This window comes from Sus scrofa, chromosome 1 (genome assembly GCF_000003025.6).
Source record: "Sus scrofa isolate TJ Tabasco breed Duroc chromosome 1, Sscrofa11.1, whole genome shotgun sequence".
Lineage (NCBI taxonomy): Eukaryota > Metazoa > Chordata > Mammalia > Artiodactyla > Suidae > Sus > Sus scrofa.
The window spans coordinates 268,792,277-268,815,578 of NC_010443.5; the positions used below are offsets into that span (position 1 = coordinate 268,792,277).

Genomic DNA, 23,302 nt, shown 5'->3' on the forward strand with positions numbered 1-23,302 from the left:
CGGCCGGCCTGCTGGAGGGACGGGTGGGGGCCCAAGCTCCTCTTCTGCGTGGTTCCCCAGGGAAGGCCTCGGGCGAACCTAGCTCAGCAGGACACAGTGAGGGTTAGGGACCCTGAAGGCACAGCTCCCTGGGGTTTGGGCCTGGCATGTAGGGGCCGGGGAAAAGGGCATCGGTTCTGAACCTCGGATTTCACATTTGGAAAGTGGAGCTTGGAGTTCCCTCGTGGCCCAGCAAGTTAAGGATCCGGTGTTGCCACTGCAGTGGCTCTGGTTACAGCTGTGGCATGGGTTCGATCCCTGGCCCCAGAACTTCCACATGCTAAGGTGTGACCAAAAAAAAAAGTTAAGAGTAGTCCCTGTGAGGAACCAGTCATGTGAAGTACCTGGCAGGTGCCAAGGGGATGGGCACAACCGCGGAAGGAACAAAATGTTAGGCTCTTATTGCTACTAATTAGGAGGCTGAGTAGGTAGGCTTGGGGTCAGGAGAAGGGACTTTCTAAGAGTGAGAGCAGGCATTCTGAGTGCGCGGACTTGCCCCGATGTGAGCCCCCAGCCTCGGGCTTTGCCAGAAGCTGAGGGACCCCCTGCCTGCCGAGACGTGGGGAGGATTCCTGCTCCTCTGGGAGGGAAGGCGGGCTGCTGGCCTCCCTGAATGCTCTCTCTGCCCACCTGCCCCTCCGCAATTCCTGGGGACTCGGCTGAGATGTGACTTCCTCTGGGAAGCCTGGCTGATCCCAGGGCTCCTCCACTCGCACAGGCCCCGCCTTCTCCCTTTGTAACACTGACTGCGCTGCGTGGTCTGTGCTCACATCTGCATCTTTTCCAAAACATCAGCCCCAGGAAGGCAGAGACCCTTTGGCTTGTTCCACCCACCGTGGCGTTTGCAGCACCAGCGCTGGACCTGGCGCTTAATAGGTGTTCGGTGAATGTTTGTCAAAAGGATGCTTTTCAAAAGCTCCTTAGGCGCTCCTGTTCAAGCCCCCGGAGGAAGTGATTCCCAAAGTTAGAGGATATTCAATGCCTAGAGGATGGGAGGCCCTTAAGAGAATATTGCCTTGTTGCCACTAAATGACTGAGAAGGAGATTGATAACGTGTTCATTCATTCATTCAGCAAGCAGTTACCAACCGCCTACAGTGTATCAAACGTCTAAGATGAATCAGGCAAGGTTTCTGTAGCTCGGCCCTGGAGGAACTATTTTATTTTTTATGGCCACACCCGCAGCATATGGAGGTTCCCAGGCCAAGGACTGCATCCAAGCCACAGCTGTGGCAACACTGGATCCTTTAACCCACCATACCTGGCCGGGGATGGAACCCAGGCCTCTGCAGCAACCCCAGCCAAAGCAATCGGATTCTTGTTTTTTTTTTTTTTTTTTCTTCAGGGCCGCCCCCTCAGCATATGGAAGTTCCCAGGCTAGGGGTTGAATCGGAGCTACAGCTGCAGGCCTACACCACAGCTATAGCAACACCAGATCCGAGCCACATCTGTGATCTACACCACAGCTCATGGCAACACCAGATCCTTAACCCACCGAGGGAGGCCAGGGATCGAACCGGCGTCCTCATGGATGCTATTCAGGTTTGTTACTGCTGAGCCACAATGGGAACTCCTGCAGTGGGAGTCTTAACCCACTGTGCCACATTGGGAACTCCGGGAAATATTAGACTGTTTTTGCTGAAAGGATCTTAAGAGATCATTTGGTCCCCAAGCCTTCCCTACAGAGTGGGGAACCTTGTCCCACATAGCAAAGTGAACGGGGGGCCTTCCCATTCACCACAGGATTCTTCCGTGCATTTCGGGGACCGGGGCTGTGTTTTATTTGTCCTCATCTTGCCAACACCCTGGAACAGTGCCTGGTACACTGAAAGGATTCAGGGCTGTCTGTGGAATTGAACACTACAAAGATATCAAGGCCAGAGGAAGGGAGGTGGGAGGCAGGCCAGAGAAACAGGTGCAGATGAGAGGTGATGAAAGTGGTGCTGGTGGGAGAACTGGGGCTGCAAAATCAGAAGGGGAGACAAGTCCAAATGTGATGACCATCTGGATGTGGAGGAGAATGAAGAACAATGCCTACGGTTTCCTGCTTGGGTGTGTCCGTGGATGGCAGTGGCATCCTTGGAATGAGGAACACAGGTGACTCTGTTTTGTTTTGTTTGGCTGTGCCCAAGGCATATAAAAGTTCCCGGGTCAGGGATCAAACCCACGCCACAGGAGCAACCCAGGCCACAGCAGTGACACCAGGTCCTTAACCTGCTGAGCCACCAGGGAACTCCAGGGGAGACTGTTTTAGGGAAGGAGGCACTGTGCCAAAAACTCAGTTCGTTCTCACTACAACCCTATGGGAGCTGCTATCTTACAGACGAGGAAACTGAGGCACAAAGATGTCAAGGGACTTAACCAAAGACACCTAGGAGTGGTGGTATTGCAGAAAGGGGGATCGAGGAGTTCCTGTCGTGGCGCAGTGGTTAACGAATCCGACTAGGAACCATGAGGTTGCGGGTTCGGTCCCTGCCCTTGCTCAGTGGGTTAACGATCCGGCGTTGCCGTGAGCTGTGGTGTAGGTTGCAGACGCGGCTCGGATCCCGCGTTGCTGTGGCTCTGGCGTAGGCCCTTGGCTGCAGCTCCGATTCAACCCCTAGCCTGGGAACCTCCATATGCCGCGGGAGCGGCCCAAGAAATAGCAACAACAACAACAATAACAAAAAAAAAAAAAGAAAGGGGGAGCGAGAGGAGGATTATGTCCCAAGTATCAGGTGAACGCCTCAGAGGACCCTTGGCTTCGGGCAGGAAGGAATTCAAGAGCAAGATACTAAAGTGAAAGTTTATTTATAGAGATCCATGTTCCACAGGCAGAATGTAGTCTATCTCAGACGGCGAGCAGCCCCAGGGTGAGGGGTTGCTTTAATGGGCTGGGTAACTTCACAGGCTAACCCAGTGGGATTATTACAACTACTTTGGGGAGGAGGGCAGGGACGTTCAAGAATTTGGCTACCACCCACTTTTTGGCCTTCTATGATCAGTCTAGAACTGTCCTGGCACATGTGGGTTTGTCATTTAGCATGTTAATATATTACAATGAGTGTAGAAGGCTCAAGAGCTATGAGAAGTCAAGTCTTCCTCCATCTGAGCATAGTTGGCTCTAACCAATAACCTCAATTAGCTGTGTCTTTTTTTTTTTTTTTTTCCATATGCCACGCCAAGGTATATGGAAGTTCCTGGGGCAGGGACTGAATCCGAGCTGCAGCTGTGACCTACGCCATAGCTGTGGCAACAAAGGATCCTTTAACCCACTGTACCGGGCCAGGGATCAAACCCATGCCTCTGTAGTGACCTGAGCTGCTTCAGTCAGATTCTTTGGCTTTTTTTTTTTTTTTTTTTTTCAGGGCCGCACCCAGCAGCATGTGGAGGTTCCCAAGTTAGGGGTGGAATCAGAGCTGTAGCTGCCTGCCTATGCTGCAGCCACAGAAACACAGGATCTGAGCTGCATCTGCAGCCTACACCACAGCTCACAGCAATGCTGGATCCTTAACCCACTGAGTGAGGCCAGGGAACGAACTTGCGTCCTCATTGATATTAGTCAGATTCATTTCCCGTGAGCCACGACAGGAACTCCTACAGTCAGATTCTTAACCCACAGCATCAAACCAGGAACTCCAGTTATGTCATTCTTTTAACAGTTGTGCCCTAGGAGTTCCCATTGTGGCTCAGAGGGTTAAGACCCTGACTAGCATCCATAGGCCAGCAGCTGTGGCTCTGATTTGACCCCTAGCCTGGGAACTTCCATATGCCATAGATACGGCCTTAAAAACAAAAGCAGGAGTTCCCATTATGGATCAGTGGTTAATGAATCCAACTAGGAACCATGAGGTTGCGGGTTCGATCCCTGGCCTTGCTCAGTGGGTTAAGGATCCGGCGTTGCCATGAGGTGTGGTGTAGATTGCAGATGTGGCTCGGATCCCGTGTTGCTGTGGCTGTGGTGTAGGCCAGTGGCTACAGCTCCGATTAGACCCCTAGCCTGGGAACCGCCATATGCTGTGGAAGCGGCCCTAGAAATGCAAAAAAGACAAAAAAAATAAAAAACAAAAAAGCAAAAACAAAAAAACACAGTTGTGCCCTGTGCCCTTCCCTCCTGCTCAGTGGGGCCTGGATATAAAGCTGGCAGCTGAGTTGAACTCCCAGCTCTGAGCAGTGATTACATCATCACATCCACTGTTTACCAGCAGCCTGTGGTTTTGATGCCTTGGGACATCTACTTCGCTCCCTTTTTTTTGGGGGGGGGGCCTGCACCCACAGCATATGGAGGTTCCCAGGCTAACGGTCGAATCAGAGCTGTAGCCACTGGCCTACGCCACAGCCACAGCAATGCCAGATCCAAGCCACATCTGCAGGCTACATCACAGCTCACAAGCAATGCTGGATCCTTAACCTAGTGAGTGAGGCCAGGGATCGAATGCGTGTCCTCATGGATGCTAGTCAGATTTGTTTCCACTAAGCCACGATGGGAACTCACCCTCCCTTTTTTTCAGCTGGGCAGACAGCATGTGAAGTTCCCAGGCCAGGGATCAAACCCAAGCCAGACCAGTAACCAGAACCACAGCAGTGACAACACTGAGTCCTTAACCACTTGGCTACCAGGGAACTCCATGCCTTGGGCTTTTGTAACAGGCTCTAGGGGTCTCCTTATCTCCTTTCCTGTTCCCCTCCACAGTTCTCCACATTGAATCCAAGAAGGATATTTTAAAACACAGTTCTAGGAGTTCCCACTGTGGCACAGTGGGTTAAGGATCCAGTGTTGCTGCAGCTGTATCTTGGATCCCTGGCCCAGGGAACTTCCACATGCCTGGGAGTTGGCCAAAAAAGAAAAAGAGAAGAGCAACAACAAAACCCAGTTCTAGGAGTTCCCATCGTGGCTCAGCGGTGTACTCGACTAGTCCATGAGGGCAAGGGTTTGATCTGTGGCCTTCCTCAGTGCGTTAAGGATCTGGCGTTGCCATGAGCTGTGGTCTAGGTCACAGACACGGCTCAGATCTGGTGTTGCTATGACTGTGGTGTAGGCTGGCAGCTACATCTCCAATTCAACCCCTAGCCTGGGAACCTCCAAATGCCGTGGGTGCGGCCCTAAAAAGACAGACAGACAGACAGACAGACACACACACACACACACACACACACAAAATAGAGACAAATTCTTACCTGGCTCACAGGCATGATTTGGCACCTGCCCACCCTTCTCGCCCTCATCTCCTACCACACCCTCATTCATCCTCTGCTCCCCAGTTTCCACTTTCTTCTCTTGGTGCTCCAGCATGTTCTCCCACCCAGAGCCTGTGCACTTTCTGCTCTCACTAGAATGCTCCCAGAGGTTTTTCTCCCCTCATGATTACCTCTCCTCAGTTAACTCTCCTCAGGCTTTAGAGCTTAGCTCTAGTCTGGGTCAGTCCTTTTGTCCACTTCTGCAGCACAGCACAGAAGTTCCTGGGCCAGAGATGGAACCCGCACCACAGCTGTAACCAGAGCTACTGCAGTGACAATGCCAAATCCTTAACCCGCTGAGCCACCAGGGAACTCCAGTCCTTTTCTTTTTAAAGTTCCTATAACTCCATATAATTTCTTTCAGCTTGAGATTTTGCTTTACTAGCATGACTGGTATTTCCCCCACTAGACTGTGAGTGCCCTAAAGGCAGGAACTTTGCTTATGCAGTTCATCACCGTGGCACGCGGAGGACGTGCAAAAATATCTGCTTAATGAGTGATATCCAAACTGACAGCAAAAGGGGCGGTTGGATGGCGAGTCGATGGCTCAGGAGAGATTTCCGGGCTGGAAATAAAGATCTGGACGGCCTTGCCCAAGCGGTGTGCAGACTAAAGAGAATACGTAACTAAAGCAAGATAAACTGTAAAGTGGCTCACAGTCACTGCGCAAAGATGCCGGGACTCTCCACCGCCTAGCTGTAGCTCACCCAAGTCGCTACCCGCCCTGGCCGCTTGGACCCGGTTCCTAAAAAGCAGAGGGAACCATCTCAAAGACGATCAGGTACCGCGACCCTCCAGCCTCGGGTCTTAGCTCCAGGTCTTCGTCCAATCGCTGAGGAGCAGGATTTCCCGGCACCGCCTCTTCCGTCCGCGGCGACCGGAAGCGGGGCAGTAGCGCCGGAAGTTGAGGGAGTTTCCTGTGAGCTCGGCTTCCTCAATATGGCGGCGCCCTTGTCAGTGGAGGTGGAGTTCGGGTGAGTCACAGAACTGGGGCGTCGTGGGGGTGAATTGAAGTCGTCGGGCCTGGAATTGCCCTCTCTCTGCCTTGGGGCCTGTCACGACCGAATCGCCGAGGTTTCTGGCGACTTCCCTAAGCTACGCCACTCGCCTCAGAGAGCTCGGGAGGTCCGGTCTCCCTGGGCGACGAGGCCGTATGTTCAGGAATAGAGGCGCATGCCCTGGCGTGAAGGTGCGCTCTGGGCACTCCTCAGGGCCCTGCACCGTGCTGGACCCAAAAGGTGTGACGGTTAGCAGGCGGCCTCCTCACCTTCTTTGCCAACCCCGTTTTGGGCCAGTCCCATGTGTCTGGCGTCTGAGCTCCCAGGACCGAGAAGGACTACCTTCCCCCCGATGTCTTCCTTCGGGCAAAAAGTTCCGTTTACACGGTTCTTGGAGGCTGCTTTCTCGTGGGATGTGTGGTCATGACGAGACTCCTTTTTTCTCTTTCCCAAGCTGTCGGGGGTGCTAAACAGACCTGAACACCATCAGGTACATTCAGTAAACTTATTGAGTGCCTCCTGCAGGTCTTGAGTCAGGGATAAGGAGCTCAATAAGGTAGCACAGTGAAGGAGACTAGCCGTGACAGTAAACAATGCACGAGATTAAAAAGTGCAGAATTGGGACGCACGCACCAGTAACGGAAGAGACTCAAACCAGCGAGGAGTCTCCTTATGCCACTGTCGTCTTCCTCCTGCAAACAGAAGGTTTTTCACATAATTTCAGAGCTGAGAGCCACCGCAGGGCATAAAGAGGAGGCAAAGAAACTGAGACACTAAGAGATGGGTGGTATCCTTTCCAGAGTCACATGGGAAAGCTAGGACTAGACTTGTCTGTGTGTGTGAGATAAACAAGTCAAGGCTTATGTGAAAGGAAAAGTAGTGTGGGATGGGAACCTAAAATCTCTGCCCATAAATGCCACCCTTCCACTGGATGCCCCCAGTTTCTCTCATGTTTTCCCTTCATTGAGTAGTCCATTCACCAGTCATTTATTGAGTGCCTACCATGTGCCAGGCAGTGAGCCAGGCACGGAGGATACAAAGATAAATAGAACTTTGTCCATGCCCCGCAGTGTTCAGCGTTTCTATCCATTACAGGGAGGTAGTCTCATGAATGTTAACTGCAGTTTAATTGATGGTATTGTCTGGCCCCATCAGTCCACTTAGAACTCTGCTGGTTTGGCCTCCTGACTCTTTTGCTTTACTGACCCTTTTGCCCAGCTGTGGCCCCCATGGCCTGGGGGTGCTAGGAGGACCTTTGCTGCTTTGACAGGCCTCAGCAGAGCTGAAAAGGGAGAAGCCGCAGGTTGCTAGCATTAAGGTTTATCTACTGCCAGCTTACCTTTCATTCTCACTCTGTCAGGCACAGTACTCAGTCTGCCAGGTACTATGCTGGCAGCAGTGGGGAAGTCCTTTGGGGGAGATGTAGTGCTTTCCCTCCAGAGCTTCCAAACTCGCTTAAGTACCCATTTTTTCAGCCTGACCACTGCTGCTTCCCTTCCCCCCAAGAGCAATAGTGAGCCCCAACAAGGCAAGACGGCTTTCCTTCTACCACCACCACAGTGTCCTGTGGGCAGTGCGGCTTCTCGGGAAGCAAGAATGCCCGATGTGTATGCCAGGCCCCAATTCCTCCGCTCTGTCTCTGTCTAAATGCATGTTTTTTGCCCCTGGCCTTTCTTTCGTTTCCTACATCTCTTAGCAGACTTCCTTCACCCCTCTTCTGAACCTAAGTAGATTTGCAACGAAGCCACCTTGCGCATCATTCTCTCCCTTTTGTCCCCAGATACCACCCCGATCCTTGAAGAGTTCTGAGCTCGGACTTTGCCTTTTTCCCCTGAGCAGATGTGGTCCTCTCAGCCCACCAGCCGTGATAGCCACTCTAGAAGACCCCACCCACCCACCCTTGTCCTTCTTGTTAATGAAGGGTCCTCATCTTGCCTCTTGAACAGAGCATTGTCTCAGGTCACACAGGATTCAAAATACGTAGGACAGATGTGTTTCGTGTCCCTGCAGCCCAGATGTGAGATCCCCTCTGCCTTTTCCCATAACCTCTTTCTTGCGTCTGGGAGGTATTGGCAGAGGGAGGGAATGCCATTGAGGTCAGAGGAAAAGTGGGGGAAATGGGCATCTTCATTCATTCGGCAGACGTTTCGAGTGCTGTGCACCAGGCCCTGCTTTAGGCAGAACTTGCATTCCAGCAGGTGGAGGATAATGTAGACGATAAAATGATGACAGTAAACTAGAAAAAGCGAAGGCCATTTGGGGAAGGTCTATGCCAGTCACCAGTACCACCAGTACCACCAGACACCTCCCACCGGGAACTGAGGAGTGGGGGGAAAATGAGGCATCTTAGGTTGTCATTCCTTGATGGAGTTTGATTAGCAGGTCCCGGAGGACGTAAGAGAGACTAGCTTAGGTCCTCTTCTGGGACCAAAACAGGCCCCTGCCTGCCTCCCTGAATCTCTCCAGAAGCTGGGCCTGCACCTTCTTCCCCTCCAGATGTGCTGTCAGCAGAAACGCCAACCCCTCGCTGGGAGGCTAGTGAACCCAGCAGTGACAGGTCACTCAGCCAGATGGTTCTTTATCTGCTCGTGAAGGGAAAAACAGCCTCGGCCTCTGAGCCTGGCACCACCAGGTTTGGCCAGTCTGGGTTGTTTGCCTGCATCCCAGTGCTTCCAGTTCCTACTCCTCTGACCCCCCAACTCCTGTCGCCCCTTGCCTGTCGCCCTCCCCCACCCCAGCTGCTGCGTGTGCCAACCCCCACCCAGGAGAGAACGAGGCTCTTGGAAGGGGATAAATGGAGGCTCTGTGCGGGCCTGCAGCTGAAATGGCCCTGCGCGCGGCCACAGATGGGCCTCCTCTCCCCCTCCACATTTCTGCATCAACAAAGCGTGACCTTGTTTGGATGACAGTCGCCCCATGTTTCCCCCATGACAATGCTTGCCTTGCCTTTGCCTCCCAGCGGACTGTCTCAGGACATCTCTGTTCTCTGAAATGGGGAAAGGGTGGTGGGGTGGGAGGCATCGCATCCGTCAAGAGTCTGTTAAGGCCTCTCAGTTAAGATCCACGTGAAGGCTGAGATGGGAGTCAGGAGACCCAGAGGAGGAAGCAGCGTGGGCCACTGAAAGAGCCCGAGTGTCCGTGTCCTGAGCCCGGGCTTCTGCACTTGGCTTGGAGCGTCTCTGCTGTCCCAGCCTTCCCTTGGCCAGGTGCTGGCACACAGGAGTGGACCAGACTCTGCCCTCAAGAGGCTTCCTGACCTTTTGGGGAGTCTTTTTTTTTTTTTTTTTTTCCCTGCTAGCAACCAGTTAGAAGTCATTCTAGTTCAGCCACTGCCTGTCTGGCCTTGGACAAGTCGCTTCATTTCTCCTGGCCTCAGTCTGCTTCTCACATTGGATAGAGTGAATAATATCTGCCTCCCTCCTTCCTTCCCTGAGATCCCCTGAAGGTGAAGTGAGATGAAGAATGATCTTAGAAACAGCAAGTTATGTGAGCTGTGGTGTAGGTCGAAGACATGGCTCATGAAACCTGCGTTGCTGTGGTTGTGGTGCAGCCTGGCAGCTACAGCTCTAATTTGACCCCTAGCCTGGGAACCTCCATATGCTGCCACTGTGGCCCTAAAAGACAAAAAGATTAAAAAAAAAAAAAAAGCGCAAGTTCTTTCTAAGCCCAGTGGGGTCTCTTACCCTCCAGCATTGTGGTGTGCCCACCAGGCCAGCAGCGGGGGGCACGGGCAGGGGCATTTTGAAGCCTCACCTGGCCCAAAGAAACCTCTAGGTACACAGGGTCTCCCATGGCAGCCTCTCAACATTTTTGCAGATGGAAAGACTGAGGCTTGAGAAGGTTCTGTTGCACACCCAGGGCCTCGCCGTGAGGTGCAAGTGGCCCTCCAGAGCCTGTGCTCTGCCCCTGTATGCTACGTTGCCTCTTGAGAAAACAGAGGAGTAAAAACAAAAATGTGCAAATTGGTGGAGTTTTTACGTTTGTTTGTTTTTTAGGGCTTCACTCACAGCATATGGAGGTTCCCAGGCTAGGGGTTTAATCAGAGCCACACCTTGCAGCCACAGCCACGCCAGATCCTTAACCCACTGAGAGGCCAAGGACCGAACCCCCAACCTCATGGTTCCTAGTCGGATTCGTTTCCTCTGAGCCACGATGGGAACTCCTCGGGATGTTTAAACATTAGTAAAAATTACTTCAGGATTATGTTACCACCTCAGGAAGCCACATTTCAGAATTGATCGCTGGTACCCAAGGTGTTCCTGCTCCTTGGTCCCTGCCTCTCTTGGGCTTCTGGTGCCAGCGCCTTCTTCGGTTCTCAGTCTCAGCGAGGCATTTGCAGGCGCTTACCCGGCTGTCTCTCTCTCTGGCCTTCTTTTGCAGAGGCGGTGCGGAGCTCCTGTTTGACGGCGTGAAGAAACATCAGGTCACCTTGCCCGGACAGGACGAACCCTGTGAGTATGGGCTTTCTGAGCCCCTCTGTGGGGGCCACACTCAGCCCCGTCCAAGCGGGAAAGCGTAGAATCTCCCTGGCCAGGGAAGAGGAAGGAAGAGATTCCCCAGGCTCTCTGCCCATCCTGTCCGGGGTCAGCCAGCTTGGCCGGAAGGAGATGGCATAGCTTAGCCCCTGTGAGTGCAGGTTCTGTATTCAGACAGTCATGAGTTTGAATCCTCTTAGCACCTTAGGCCGGTGACCTCACCTTTCTGAGCCTTAGCGTTCTCATCTGTGAAGTGGGACGTTAATCCCTGTCTCTCAGGGTTGCTAGAAGGTGTCAGCAACTAGACCACGTGTTTCTGTCATTGCTGGATGGTGGCAGAGAGATGTTCTCCTGGCAGTTAACCTCTATCAGAGGGGAGTGATCCCGGAGTTCCCCAGTGTGGTCACTGCCACGGTTCAGGTCACTGCTATGGTGCAGGTCCCGTCCCTGACCCAGGAACGTCCGCATGCTGGGGGTTTGGCCAAAAGGAAAAAAGGAGGCTGGAACAATACGGATGGCTTCCGTTGCAGTAACAGGATTCGGATGAGGCGAAAAGTATCCAGCCAGAAAGGAGGTTGGAGGAGGGAGCTTGACGAGAGGAGACAGGATTTTTTCTTCTCATTTGTTCATGTTCACCCTTCTTTGGCACATATGTACTGGGCACCTCCTGTGTGGTAGACCAGGCCCGAGGCACTGGGGAGACAGACCTTGATTTCAGATTGGCGGCGGGGGTGGTGGGGGGACAGTGAGGCGCTGACTTGCAGAGCTCCAGCTGGGTCAATATTAGCGTAGCCCAGAGGCAGGGGCTGGATACTGCAACTGTGGAGGTGCTTTGCAGCCCTAGCAGCAGTTCGTAGCAAGAGTAGAGTGTTCAGGAACGGAGCCCATCTCCTCAGGGGCTGAGATACTCCTGGGGAGAAGAGGAAGTCAGTTGAATGAGGCAGGGGAATGAGGTTCCTGGAGGTGGGCAGTAGAAAATGGTCCAGTGAGGTCTGATAGCAGTCATCTGACAGCGGACATGCCAGGAATCAGATCATTATTGCCCACATTCACTGGTTACCAAGGCTGTCTCTCCCTCGGGTTGGAGAGCGATGACATAGGGTGGGTCTGTGTGCCCCATTCAGAGACGGGGGGCAGGACGCACTCACCAAGGAGTAGGCACCACGAGCCCCCTTGAGCTGGGTGTGGGCCTGAGGCTGGGGGTTAGATGTCAGGACTGCGGGATTGGACCCCCGGTAGGAGAAGACCCAGGATGACAAAGACGACAGTTTCTTAGTTTGACAGATGGCCATGCAGCCTTGGGAGGGAACAAGGGGCTCTCAGAAGCCTTTCAAAGATTCAGCTGTGAAGACTTAGCTGCAAAGTTATTAAAATATCACAAGTTATGATTTATTTCCTCCTGCTTTTGCTTGGCATGAAAGTCCCCAAGTTTAATAATTCCAGCCCTGGAATTCCCTGGTGACTCAGCAGGTTATGGAGCCAGCTTTGTCACGGCTGTGGTTCAGGTCACTGCTATGGCACAGGGTTTGATCCCTGGCCCCAGGAACTTCCAAATGCTGAGGGTACGGCCAAAAAAAATATATAGCCCCTTTCATTCATTCATTGGCTGAATGCTTACCAAGTACTGGGTATGAAAGCAAGAGTAAGTACTTTAGTCTTTCCTGTAGCTGGCACACATGTTTTTGAATGCCTGCTTTGTGCCAGGAGCTGTACTAGTTGCTGGATGTTTGGTGGGGAGCAAAGCAGATACGGTTCTTGCCCTCATGGAGCTTACAGAGTAATGGAAGTGGAGCCAGGCAATGACCAGGGAACACAGAAACGTTTGACTGTACGAGTGGTTGTCACTGACATGGTGAGGACAAAATGACACTTGGAATAAGACAAGAGCGTGGTAAGGAAAGGCTCCTTTAAAGAGGTGACTTTGAGGCTAAGGCTCCTGGAAGGAAAAGAAGCCAGCCTAATAAATCAGAGGGCAAGCAGAGGTGTGTAGAGCCCATTCTCGGCAAAAGATAGCACTTGTGAAGGCCCCCCAGGCAAAGGGCCTTGGGTTAGTCAAGAAACTTGGAGGAAGGCCAGTGTCAAAGGGGCACAGGCTGAGGTTGGCATGGTAGGCAAAGCCCCAATTGTGCAAATAATTGTCACAGATTCTTAGGTGGTAGCTACCATTATTATTATTATTCCCATTTAGGGCCGCACCCATGGCATTTGGAGGTTCCCAGGCTACGGGTCAAATCGGAGCTTCAGCTGCCGACCTACACCACAGCCACAGCAACTCGGGATCCGAGCCACGTCTGCGACTTAAACACCATAGCTCAGGGCAACGCCGGATCCTTAACCCACTGAGCGAGGCCAGCGAGGCCACAACCTCATGGTTCCTGGTCAGATTCGTTCCCATTGTGGCTTAGCAGTTAACAAATCTGACTAGCATCCATGAGGACACAGGTTCAATCCCTGGCCTTGCTCAGTGCGTTGAGGATCTGGCATTGTCGTCAGCTGAGGTGTAGGTCACAGATGTGGCTCGGATCCTGTGTTGCTGTGGCTATGGCGTAGGCCGACAGCTGTAGCTCCGATTTGACACCAGCCTGGGAACTTCTATATGCTGTGGGTGCAGCCCTAAAAAGGAAAAAAAAGAGTGGAAACCTGGAGTTCCCTGGTGGCTCAGCAGATTAAGGATTGGGTATTGTCACCACTGTGGCGTGGGTTCAGTCCCTGGCCCCAGAATTTCTGCGTGCCACAGGCAAGGCCAAAAAATAAATAAATAAAATAAAAATAAAAGGTGGAAACCCAAATTCCGAGACGTCAGAAGTCTTAGCGCCGGGCGTACAGCTATTTAAAATGGCAGAGCTGGGATTCAGAAGCCAGTGTGAGGGCCTCCACGGTCCTTGCGCAGTCCCCCTAAACCATCACCACTCATCCCAAGAGGTTCCCCGGGTCACATAGCATCTCAAACCTGCAGTGTGTTTTCCAGTTTTTATACTTTCACGCCTCCGACAGCTACTTCTTTCGGTTTTATAATGACCCCAGTGGAGATATCTGTCAGCCCGGAAATCAGACCTCGTGAGACAGATGAAAGTGACCTGTGCAGTTACTCAAGTCGGGGGCCTGGGCCAAGACCCAGGTTTTTGAACCCTCACCCTCCATCTACTGCTTAGGAGGCAGGCATGGGCCTGTCGTCCCCTCTCTGGGATAAAAGAAAAGGAATTGGAAGGGGAGGGGAGGTGGCCCTTGGCAGTGGATCTCTACCTCTGGCTCCTGTTTTTGCCCTGCTGTGCCCAGAGGCATAGGTCACATCGCAGCTACAGAGCTGGCTGGCAGCAGCCAGGCCTCACCCTGGCACACGGAGCCCAACAGGAGGGCAGGGGCCTGGTGCCACAGGGAAAGCCTCCCTCTCCCCCGAGCCTGTGCCCAGATCCCCGTCTGGCAGCCTTCCCAGCCCACGGGCTGCCACTTGGCCAAGCAGGTCTTGGAGACTCCATCAGAGAAAATAGCAGCCCTAAGATTATGGATTGTGACAAGTCTCACAAACAAGGGGCCTCCAGGTCCCCGGGTCCTGGGCCAGGGGAGAGCTTCCGAGCCAGCCAGTTTGGGAGAGGAGGCTGGAGAAGGCATGGGTGGGGGGTGAGACTTCAGGGGGGTGCCCTGGTGATGTGTGTTTGCAAATTGTTTCTACAGGCCTCTTTTTGCCCCCTTCTCCCTGTAAACCAGGAGGTTGGGCTGGACCTAGTCTTGATTGAACTGGTCATCTTTTGACACCTGCTGTTTGGAAAACTTGCTTGCAGATTGAAGTCAGGCCAGTTGCACTGACCCAGTGTGAGGTTGTGTGTGTATGGGGAGTCTCCCAGCCAGCCCCCTCCAGGGAACCGGCCGCCGCTGTGATTGGCAGGGGTCAGCAGGCACCCGCCAGCCTTGGGCCTTTCCACCACTGGGAACTGGCTTTTTGTGCATCCAATCCCTTCAGCTGGAGGCTCCCGGCCCACTCCCTGGTCAGGGGCCTGGAGCAGGCCCCAAGCCTCCTGGGTCCCAGCGTGGGCGTGAGCGGTCCTGCCCCCAGGAGGAGACTTGCCTGCCTCACCTCTCCCTGGCCCGCTCCCTCTGGCTGCCATTGTACTGAGGTGGCTGCCGGGAGCTCCCAGGCACTTTAAACTGCTTAGCATGCATTTCACAGCCTCTCTGGGGCCAGCTGTTCCTTTCTCCGCTCTGGGGCCTGTTTGCTGATCCCCTCCCCACCACCCTCCCCCACCCCACCCCTCCCAGTCCCTGTGCAAAATTGCTTTTGAAAAGATCCACTTTCTGCTTAATTAAACAATGAGGAGCGTCCCCTGGCACATCTGTAAACCTCCTTCTGAGGCCAGTTTAGCCCACAAACTGCTCCATTCTTACCCCCATTCACTTGTAAATGGCCCCTCTGATGTCCCCTCTACTCTCTCTCCTCTTTCACTCCCCCCATCTCAGCTCTTTCTTTCCTTTCAACTGAGGCCTGGGGTGGGCTCCCAGTAGAGCCCTGTCCCGGAGCCTGGTGGACTTGGGGACAGGGGCAGCCTAGACTGTGGAGAAGACCAGGGGGAGAGCTGCCTGGCGTGGTCCCTGGGGACTGCTGGACTTGGTGGGTTGGAGGGACAGGAAGCCAGGGTTCTGGCTGGGGTCTGCCGCAGCCGGGACACAGTGTCAGATGAGACCTGGAGATGGTTCTCTTTCAGCCCCCAAAGCTGGGATCAACACCGTTGAGGGCCTGGCCACAGTGGGTGGTCATGGTCCCCAGACAAGGACAGATCCACTGGGGCCCAGGGTTCTGGTGGGAGCCTTCTTAGGTGTCCTCGAGAAGGGGCGTGCGTGGTGCCCCTTTCCCAGCAGCCTTTAGGAGAAGGTTCTGGCAGCCCACAGGATAAGTCACTGTGGGCAGAGGTACTTTTGTCTTGTGTGTTTGACACTGTACCGGGCTTGCTGCTGGCATTAGGAGTTTGGATTGTTATCCCCATTTGTCAGAGGATGACCCCGAGACTTAGGCAAGTGAAGTGACTTCCTGCTCAAGGCCGTCTGGCGCACGGCCCAGGGCCTTCTGGCTCCAGAATCTGAACCCTTAACCACTCGGCCATGGGTGCAGTAACCCCCATCACTTGCTGTTCCCTCAGTGGCCAGGGCAGATCCACTGAGAAACCTGACATTGGGACGCTCATCTGCCTGCTCTGGTGCTGTGTGCCCTCGGAGTCTGATTCCTTCCACCCAGATGGGAAGACTGAGATGGAGGCAAGGCTAGTGTTCAGGGCCCCGTCGCCACTCCCCCAATGCCCTCATTCCCTCATTCCCTGTCTGGCTTTGATGGAAAGGTAGTGCATCCCACAAAACCCCAGACTGTCTGATCAGTAGCCCTCTGTAGGAGTTCCCGTCGTGGCTCAGCAGTTAACAAACCCGACTAGTATCCCTGAGGATGCGGGTTTGATCCCTGGCCTCACTCGGTGGGTTAAGGATTCAGCGTTGCTGTGAGCCATGGTGTAGGTGACAGATGTGGCTCGAATCCAGCATTGCTGTGGCTGTGGTGTAGGCTGACAGCTGTAGCTCCAATTCAACCCATAGCCTGGGAACCTCATTATGCTTCAGGGGGAACCTCATTATGCTTCAGGTGTGGCCCTAAAAAGACCAAAAAAAAAAAAAAAAAACTGTTCTCTGGGTTCTTGTTTGTCTGTTTCCCTACCCCTGCCCCCCAGTTGCCCGAGCATGTCCCCTGGGCAGAGCATGTGGAAGCTCAGGGCAGCAAACGAGATGGAAGAGTCCAGGTTCTTCCTCTGGCTCTGGCTCATAGAAGAGTTATAGCATTGCTGTGCCAAGCACAATGTCAGGAGCCTGAAATGGATCATCTTTGAGCCTCAGCAACTTACCAGGCACTCTTACCGGTCCGTCCCATTTTACACAGAAGGAGGCACCAGAGAATTCCTTATCCAGGGTCCTGTAACTAAGAAGGGTTGGAGTTGAACTCAGACCCAGGACTGAGTCCCTAATCTGAACCTGTCCTCCTCCCTCCCTCCCTCCGTCTACAGTTTTTGGCACACTCAGGAAATGGCTCAAGGGCGTTGTGTGTGCAAGGTGCTGGGGCACCTCCAGAAAATAGCCCTGGGGCTCCCGAGAAGGGAGCGGCGCTGTCTCAGGGCTGGCACGTGCCCTGCATAGTCTCTGGCCTTGTCTCATGCTAATCTTCTGGCCTCCTCTGTTCCGTTACCTTGAACCTGCCAATTCCACCCTGCCTCAGGTCTTCCCATATGTTCTTCCTTCTGCCCGGCGTGCTCCCCCATCCCGCACCACCCATGCCTTGGGCCTCAGCTTCAACGTTAACATCCTCAGAAAAGCTCTTCCTGAGCCACACAAAGGAGCTGGCCTAGTAAGGAAGGTCCGCCTGCCCTGCTGGCCTCTGAGCTCCATGAGGGTAGGTTCTGCATCGGCCTCGCTCACCGCCTCTCCCTAGCACCTGGCACATAGTAGTTGCTCAGTAAATATTTGTCTTGTGGGTGCTTGCATGGGATCCCACGAGGGAACCCACCCTGCAGCAGTAGCGCTGGGAGGCTGGAGGACCTGAGGGAGGAGAAGCCGTCCCCAAGCCACCAGCCCCTGGCTCTGCTTAACCCTTCCTCCTCCCCTGGGCGCCTTTGGAAGCCGACCATCTGGCTTGGAGACCATTTGCATATTGTCTGGGCCTCAGCAAGCCTAGCACGATGTCCCTTGGGGGTGTGTTTCAGGCCAGGCCTAGTGGCCCTTGCAGCCTGCGAAGGGAGCGGGGACTTCCATCTCTCCCCACCCCCAAATCCAGGCATGGGGGAACAATACGGGTGGTGATGCGGTGGCCTCACCATGGTAACAGGCTATCAAGAATGCCGGCAGGCCTGGGGGGGGCGCAGAGGAGGGAGGGAGTGACCTCAGCAAAGAGGAGCCTCATGATAAATGAGCCAGCACCCGCGGCACACTCCCCCGGCCCGGTCCCCTGGGACTCCAGGACGGTGTCATCACGGGGATGACCCCGACATGACCATTAGTCCTCGGCACCCCACCCCCAGCCTGCGAAAGTGGAGCAGGAGTCCCCTCTTGGAGGGGCCGTTCCCCACCCGGGCCCTGGTTCCGATCAGGCCGGCCGGGACTGTGGAGGTGCAGCTGGTGGCCCTCAGGCCAGGCACTGCCCAGTCCCTCAGCGCCTCAGCGTGCACAGGCACAGCCCCGCCTGCCGGGGCTGGCTGATGGATGTGTCAGACCCCGGCGCCTCTATCGAACGGCTGCAAGATGTATGGGCTGGCGGCCCACCAGACAGCGCCAAGATGGAGGCCAAGGGGAAGGCTCTGAAACCCAGGCCTCGGAGGAACCCAGCCAGGAGGCTAAATGGACTGCAGCTCCCCAGTCCAAATGGAGGCAACACTCCCCATGCCCTGCCCGCTCCAGGAACCCCGAGCACTCCAATCTGCTTTGTTTAAAACTAGGAATTAAAATTGAAAGGCACAGTCTCAGTGCATGGACACTTTGCCCCCGGCCCTGTGCTCTGCTGGCATACAATCCAGGGAAGCTGGCATGGAGCAGAGTGAACTAGTCCATCCAGGATGCAGCCCGCCCGCCTCCCAGAAGGGTGGCAGACAGGCCAGTGAGAATGCCTTAAAACCCTACCCAAGGCCGGTGCTGTGTGACACGTGCCGGGCCTCTCCTTCTCCGGCAGGCTTTTCCTCACCTGTGTGCCAGGGCCCCACATCCAGGCAGGGAAACCAAGGCACCGCTTGGGTCCTTCTCCGGCTTAGCCCCTGCCTAGACAACAGGCCCTCTGACATTGACTCAGGATGGGAATGGCCAACCTCCAGCCCCCTGCTGGTCTCCCAGAGACTAGCTGCCTCCCCAGGGCCTTCAGTCCTCAAGTCGTTTCAGGGAGAGAAGGAGCTCCTGCAGCTCAGGAGATGCTCTCTGTCGGAGGAGTGGATAGTTGGGAGCCATAGCCTTCAACCTGGGACCCTGTTCCCAGAAAAGGAGAGATGGCTCCGGGGACAGGTGGCTCTGAGCCTCCAGATGACATGCAGAGAGCCTGGTGGCTGTCCCAGAACCACAAAGAAGCAGATCTCAGTGTCCAGCTGAGCAGGAGAGGCCCTTTCGACCCTGAACCTCTTGCCTCTTCAGAGTAGCTGCCCTGGGCCAGGGGCAGGGGGTGGGGCATGATTTGTCAGCATCTCTGGCTGGTGAAGGATCCTTCTCCTTCTGCCAGAGGAAATTAACTGATGTTATCGGCCCAGCAATTGTTTTTCTTCCCTCACAAAGGGAAATATATGCAGGCCTTCCAAGAGCATAGCCTCCCCATCTGGGACTAGCTGGAGAGATAAAGGTGGAGGGGCTCTCAAGAGCCTGTCCGGGGCAGTTTCAGACCATCTTCTAGGACTAGCAGGTGCAAGTCTATCTCGGCGCTTTCAGATGTAACTGGCCCTCCTGCTGTGTGCCTTGAGTCCCATTGCCTCTTCTTCAGGCCTTCAGCAGTGCAGGTAACACTTTCTCTGAAGACCCTCTGGTAGGTCACTGGCCTCTCCAAGTCTCTTTCTCACCTTGGGAACCCACAGGTTCAGGAGCCACAGCAGCCGGGTCTAAAAGAGGCCCTCCAAGCCACTTGCTCGCTTCCTCCTGGTCCAGGCAAGCCCCTAGGGCCAGGCATCATTTGGACTTGACATTAGTTTGTTCTGTGCCTTCCTCTCCAGGGGACGTCCGGAACCTCCTTGTCTGGATCAAGAAGAACTTGCTCAAAGAGCGGCCAGAGTTGTTCATCCAGGGAGACAGCGTGTGAGTCCTTTCTTCCCTTCCCTGAGGAGGGCGGGCACAGGGAAGGAGGCTCGAGCCCTGTCCTTGGTTCAGCCTCAGCTGCCTGCGGGGCCCTCTTCTTCCCGCTCCCTGCAAGGAAAGGGCTGCTGCTGCCCAGCTCTGTCTGAAGTTTACTTTCAGTTTTCTTATTACCACATTGGACTTTGGGTTGGTCTGTTTGTTTGTTTTTTTCCCAAGGCCCAAGTCAGGAGATTGGTAAACTTATCCAAAAACTGAGATTCTGCCTTCTGGTTGCTACAAACTTGCCGTAGAACCTCGAGCAAGTTACTTCACTTCTGGGCCTCAGCAGCTCTCTGTACAGGAAGGACTGAGAAAAAGGTGCCCCCCCCAAGGTCCCTTTCATCCCTTGACAACCTAGGACAGTGCTCCCCACAGAACTTTCTGTGATGATAGCCATAGTCCATATCAGTGCTGTCCAGTGTGGTAGCTGCCGGGCACGGGAAGGTATGGAATCCTTGAAATGTGACTGGTGTGACTGAGGAACCCATTGTTCAGTTTTACTTAGTTGCAATTTAAATTTAAACACGACTAATAGATAACTGTGGTAGGGAATTCTCTGGTGGCTCAGTGGGTTAAGGATCCGGCATGTCACTGCTGTGGTCTGGGTTTCTTTTTGTTTCTTTTCTTTTTTTTTTTTTTGCTTTTTAGGGCCATACCCGCAGCATATGGAGGTTCCCAGGCTAGGGGTCTAATCAGAGCTACAGCTACCAGCCTGCGCCAGAGCCACAGCAACATGGAATCCAAGCTGCGTCTGTGACCAACACCACAACTCACGGCACTGCTGGATCCTTAACCCACTGAGTAAGGCCAGGGATCAAACCCACATCCTCATGGATGCTAGTCAGATTTGTTTCTGCTGCGCCTCAACAGGCACTCCTGTGGTGCAGATTTGATCCCTGGCCTGGTAACTTCCGCCTGCTACGGGTGCAGCACAAAATAAAAATGGTTAATAAGTTTTAAAGAAAAAATATTGTGTTGGGCAGCGGGAGGTCTAGGATTACAGGGCAGCACTGTGTGTGTGCACACACCTGCATGTTCCTGCTCACAGGGACACCCCTGCCCCAGCCCGGAGCTTCTGCATCTGTCCCAGGCCCAGACTCGCCTCCTAGGAAGGGATCCAGGTTCCCTGTGCCAAGATGTCACTTTGCTCCTACAGCAAGGCTGGCTAATATGTCCAAAAAGTGGGCAGGGCACTTGAGGGTGACTTGAAGCAGAGGCCACCAGCAGGCGCTGGAGGTTAGGGCTGCCATCCAACCCGTGGCTCAGGTCGGGGTCCAGCAGTTGTGGAGGTCACCCCCAGGGACGGCAGAGCTATTTAGGTCACTGCCAGCAGGAGCCAGGCTAAGGTGCGTGTCCAAATGGCAGCCTTCCCTGCCATCCCCCAGGCAGGGCTGCTCCCAGGCTTTCAGGGGCTCAAGGCCACTGGCGGCCTTCCCTGATTCAAAGAAGCCAAGAGAGCCGCCTCTCCAGCATGGGCACACGGGCGGCCTCAGATGGCGAGCTTAAGCCCGGGGAAAGTAGGCTCTTCCCCGTGGTTCCTGCCCGACACTGGCAGGCAAGCACCTCACCCGCGTCGCCCCCACGGCCTCTCACAGAGCTTGTGAGGAAGACACAGTAGGTCACCGCGTCTCAGAGAAGGAAACGGATGCTCAGGGGAGCAAAAGAGCGGCCCGAGGTCTGGGGTGTGGTAGTGGCACTGGCACCCGTTTTCCATCGGGCTCCTAGACGAGCCCACCGGGTTCCTTTGGACTTGGAGGGTTGCCTCCGCTTCTTGGGAGAGCTTTGGCGGGAACCTCCAGAGGAAAGGCCGCGCCGCCCTCCTGCCGCGCACGGGGCTGGCCTCTCCTGCCCGCTGCTCACGGCCGTCTCTCCCGCAGGCGGCCAGGGATTCTGGTGCTGATTAACGATGCCGACTGGGAACTGCTGGTCAGTACCTCGGGGGACAGCCCTCCCTCCACTCCTCCCCTCACGGCTTTGGTAGGAAAGCCTTGAACTTCTCCTCAGGCCCAAATAGGGTGGCCAGGGAGTCCCCTGTCCCAGTCTGGCCTCCAAACCCAGGCCACTCAGGTCTCCCACCGCGGGTGAGGAAGGAACCAGTAGCCGGGAGAAGTGGTAAGCGCTCCTCCATCCTGGAGATTGGCTAGTTATTGTATAGGGTGTCTGTTTTTTCTGGTAGCTTCTATCTTTCTCTCCCAGAGCAGCCAAGCCCTCCCCACCCCCTTCCCCTCCCGACACCTGGGAAGAAACTGGAAAAGTGCCCTTGACCGTCTTCTCATTTCTCTCCTGGACTAGGGGGAGCTGGACTACCAGCTTCAGGACCAGGACAGCATCCTCTTCATATCCACGCTGCACGGCGGCTAAGGGCCCTCCTCTGTGCCTGAGCCGCCTCGGGGTGGCGAGACCATCAGCCGTCCCCTTGGGCCCTGCTTCCAGATCTTCCTGTCCCCCTTGGCGGTTTTCTTCCCTAGTCTGTCCCCTGCGCTCCCTCCAGGCAGGGAAAAGAGGCCAGGTGCTAAAAATGAGCCTCCTCAGGCACGTGAGCAGGGGGAGGCTGAGCAGGGGAAGGTGCCCCTCAGTGTGTCAGGAGTGGGGGGGTCTGTGCAGCCAGGTAATAACCCAGCTGCTTTCTGCTCCTCTTCCTCCTCGTGTCTCAGCCCATACACCCAGTCACCACTCGCGGGCAGCAGGGCCCTGCTGAGGAAGATGAATGGACCTGAATAGCTGATGACAGGCCCTCCCTTCTCAGAGATTGGAGCAGTCTCCGCCTCAGTTTCCCCATCTGGAGGGCAGAGGACTCTGCCTGTCCCCTACTGATATCATTATGGAACCCCAGCTGGGGTCCCCTATTCAGTGCTGACCCCCCCCCCAACAGCAGCTGCTCCTCCAACCACACCCCTCCTCCTGCTCCCCCAGCCACAGCCCTTGACCCTGGCCATCCTCCCCCAACACAGGCCACCAGATGGGCTCCTGAGACGCCCCCTCCCCGCAAAAGGCCTCCTCCATGCAGCTCATTCCTCTGGGGCTGGAGAGGAGGAGGGTGGAGGTAAACCTTGGACTTGCAGATAGACTCCTGCTGTGCAGGGGGGTGGGTTCCCTGTGCCTTAGTTTCCTCCTCAACCACAACTGAATTTTTATAGTGTTTGAGAAGTGGGGAGATCCTTGGTGGCACAAATGTAGACTTGATCTCCTCTCCCACCTCCTGCAGGAAGCAGGATCGGGGCAGGCAGCACCTGGTAGGCAGGATGGCTCACCCCTCCTCCCTCCATCCCTTCTGGAAGTCCTGGGCCTCAGGGCCTGCAACAGCTGGCCTTGGGCAAATAAAAGACTAGGTTGTTTACTGGACTTGCCTGAAACTTCATCCTCAGAAACGGGTGGCACCCCACGTTCCGCCCAGCCGCCGTCTCTGGTCCACCCTCTCTGTCCTCAGCTAAGCCTTTCAGCACTGCCCTTCATCCGAAAAGGGAGCAGGGCTTGACTCAGACTGTCATAGGGGGTGATCTGATAGGGCCATCTGGAGAAGGGGTGGCAGAGCCAGTCTGTGCTGACCAGTCTAGGTCCCAGGTCACGTCCCTGCCCGTCTGTCCAAGGCCAAGCTTTGTCCCGCCAGCTGCAGCTAGTGGCCCCAGAACGGAGGTGGCATAGATAAGAGTGCTGAGCCCCACTTCCCATGACCTGGAGGAAAAGCTTTGTTTGCTGGAGGGAGACCTCAAAAAAAAAAAAAAAAAAAAATAGGGCATTAACATCATCCCATCCA

General features: G+C 54.7%; 1 protein-coding gene across 1 annotated transcript; it reads left to right on the plus strand.

Annotated features, from left to right (window-relative positions):
• Window positions 6,163-23,277, plus strand: URM1 (ubiquitin related modifier 1). Its single transcript, NM_001243487.1, is given in 5 exon segments — window positions 6,163-6,229; window positions 10,634-10,704; window positions 19,428-19,509; window positions 21,426-21,474; window positions 21,841-23,277. Coding segments are annotated over 5 exon segments (306 nt in total). The 5' UTR covers window positions 6,163-6,194; the 3' UTR covers window positions 21,910-23,277.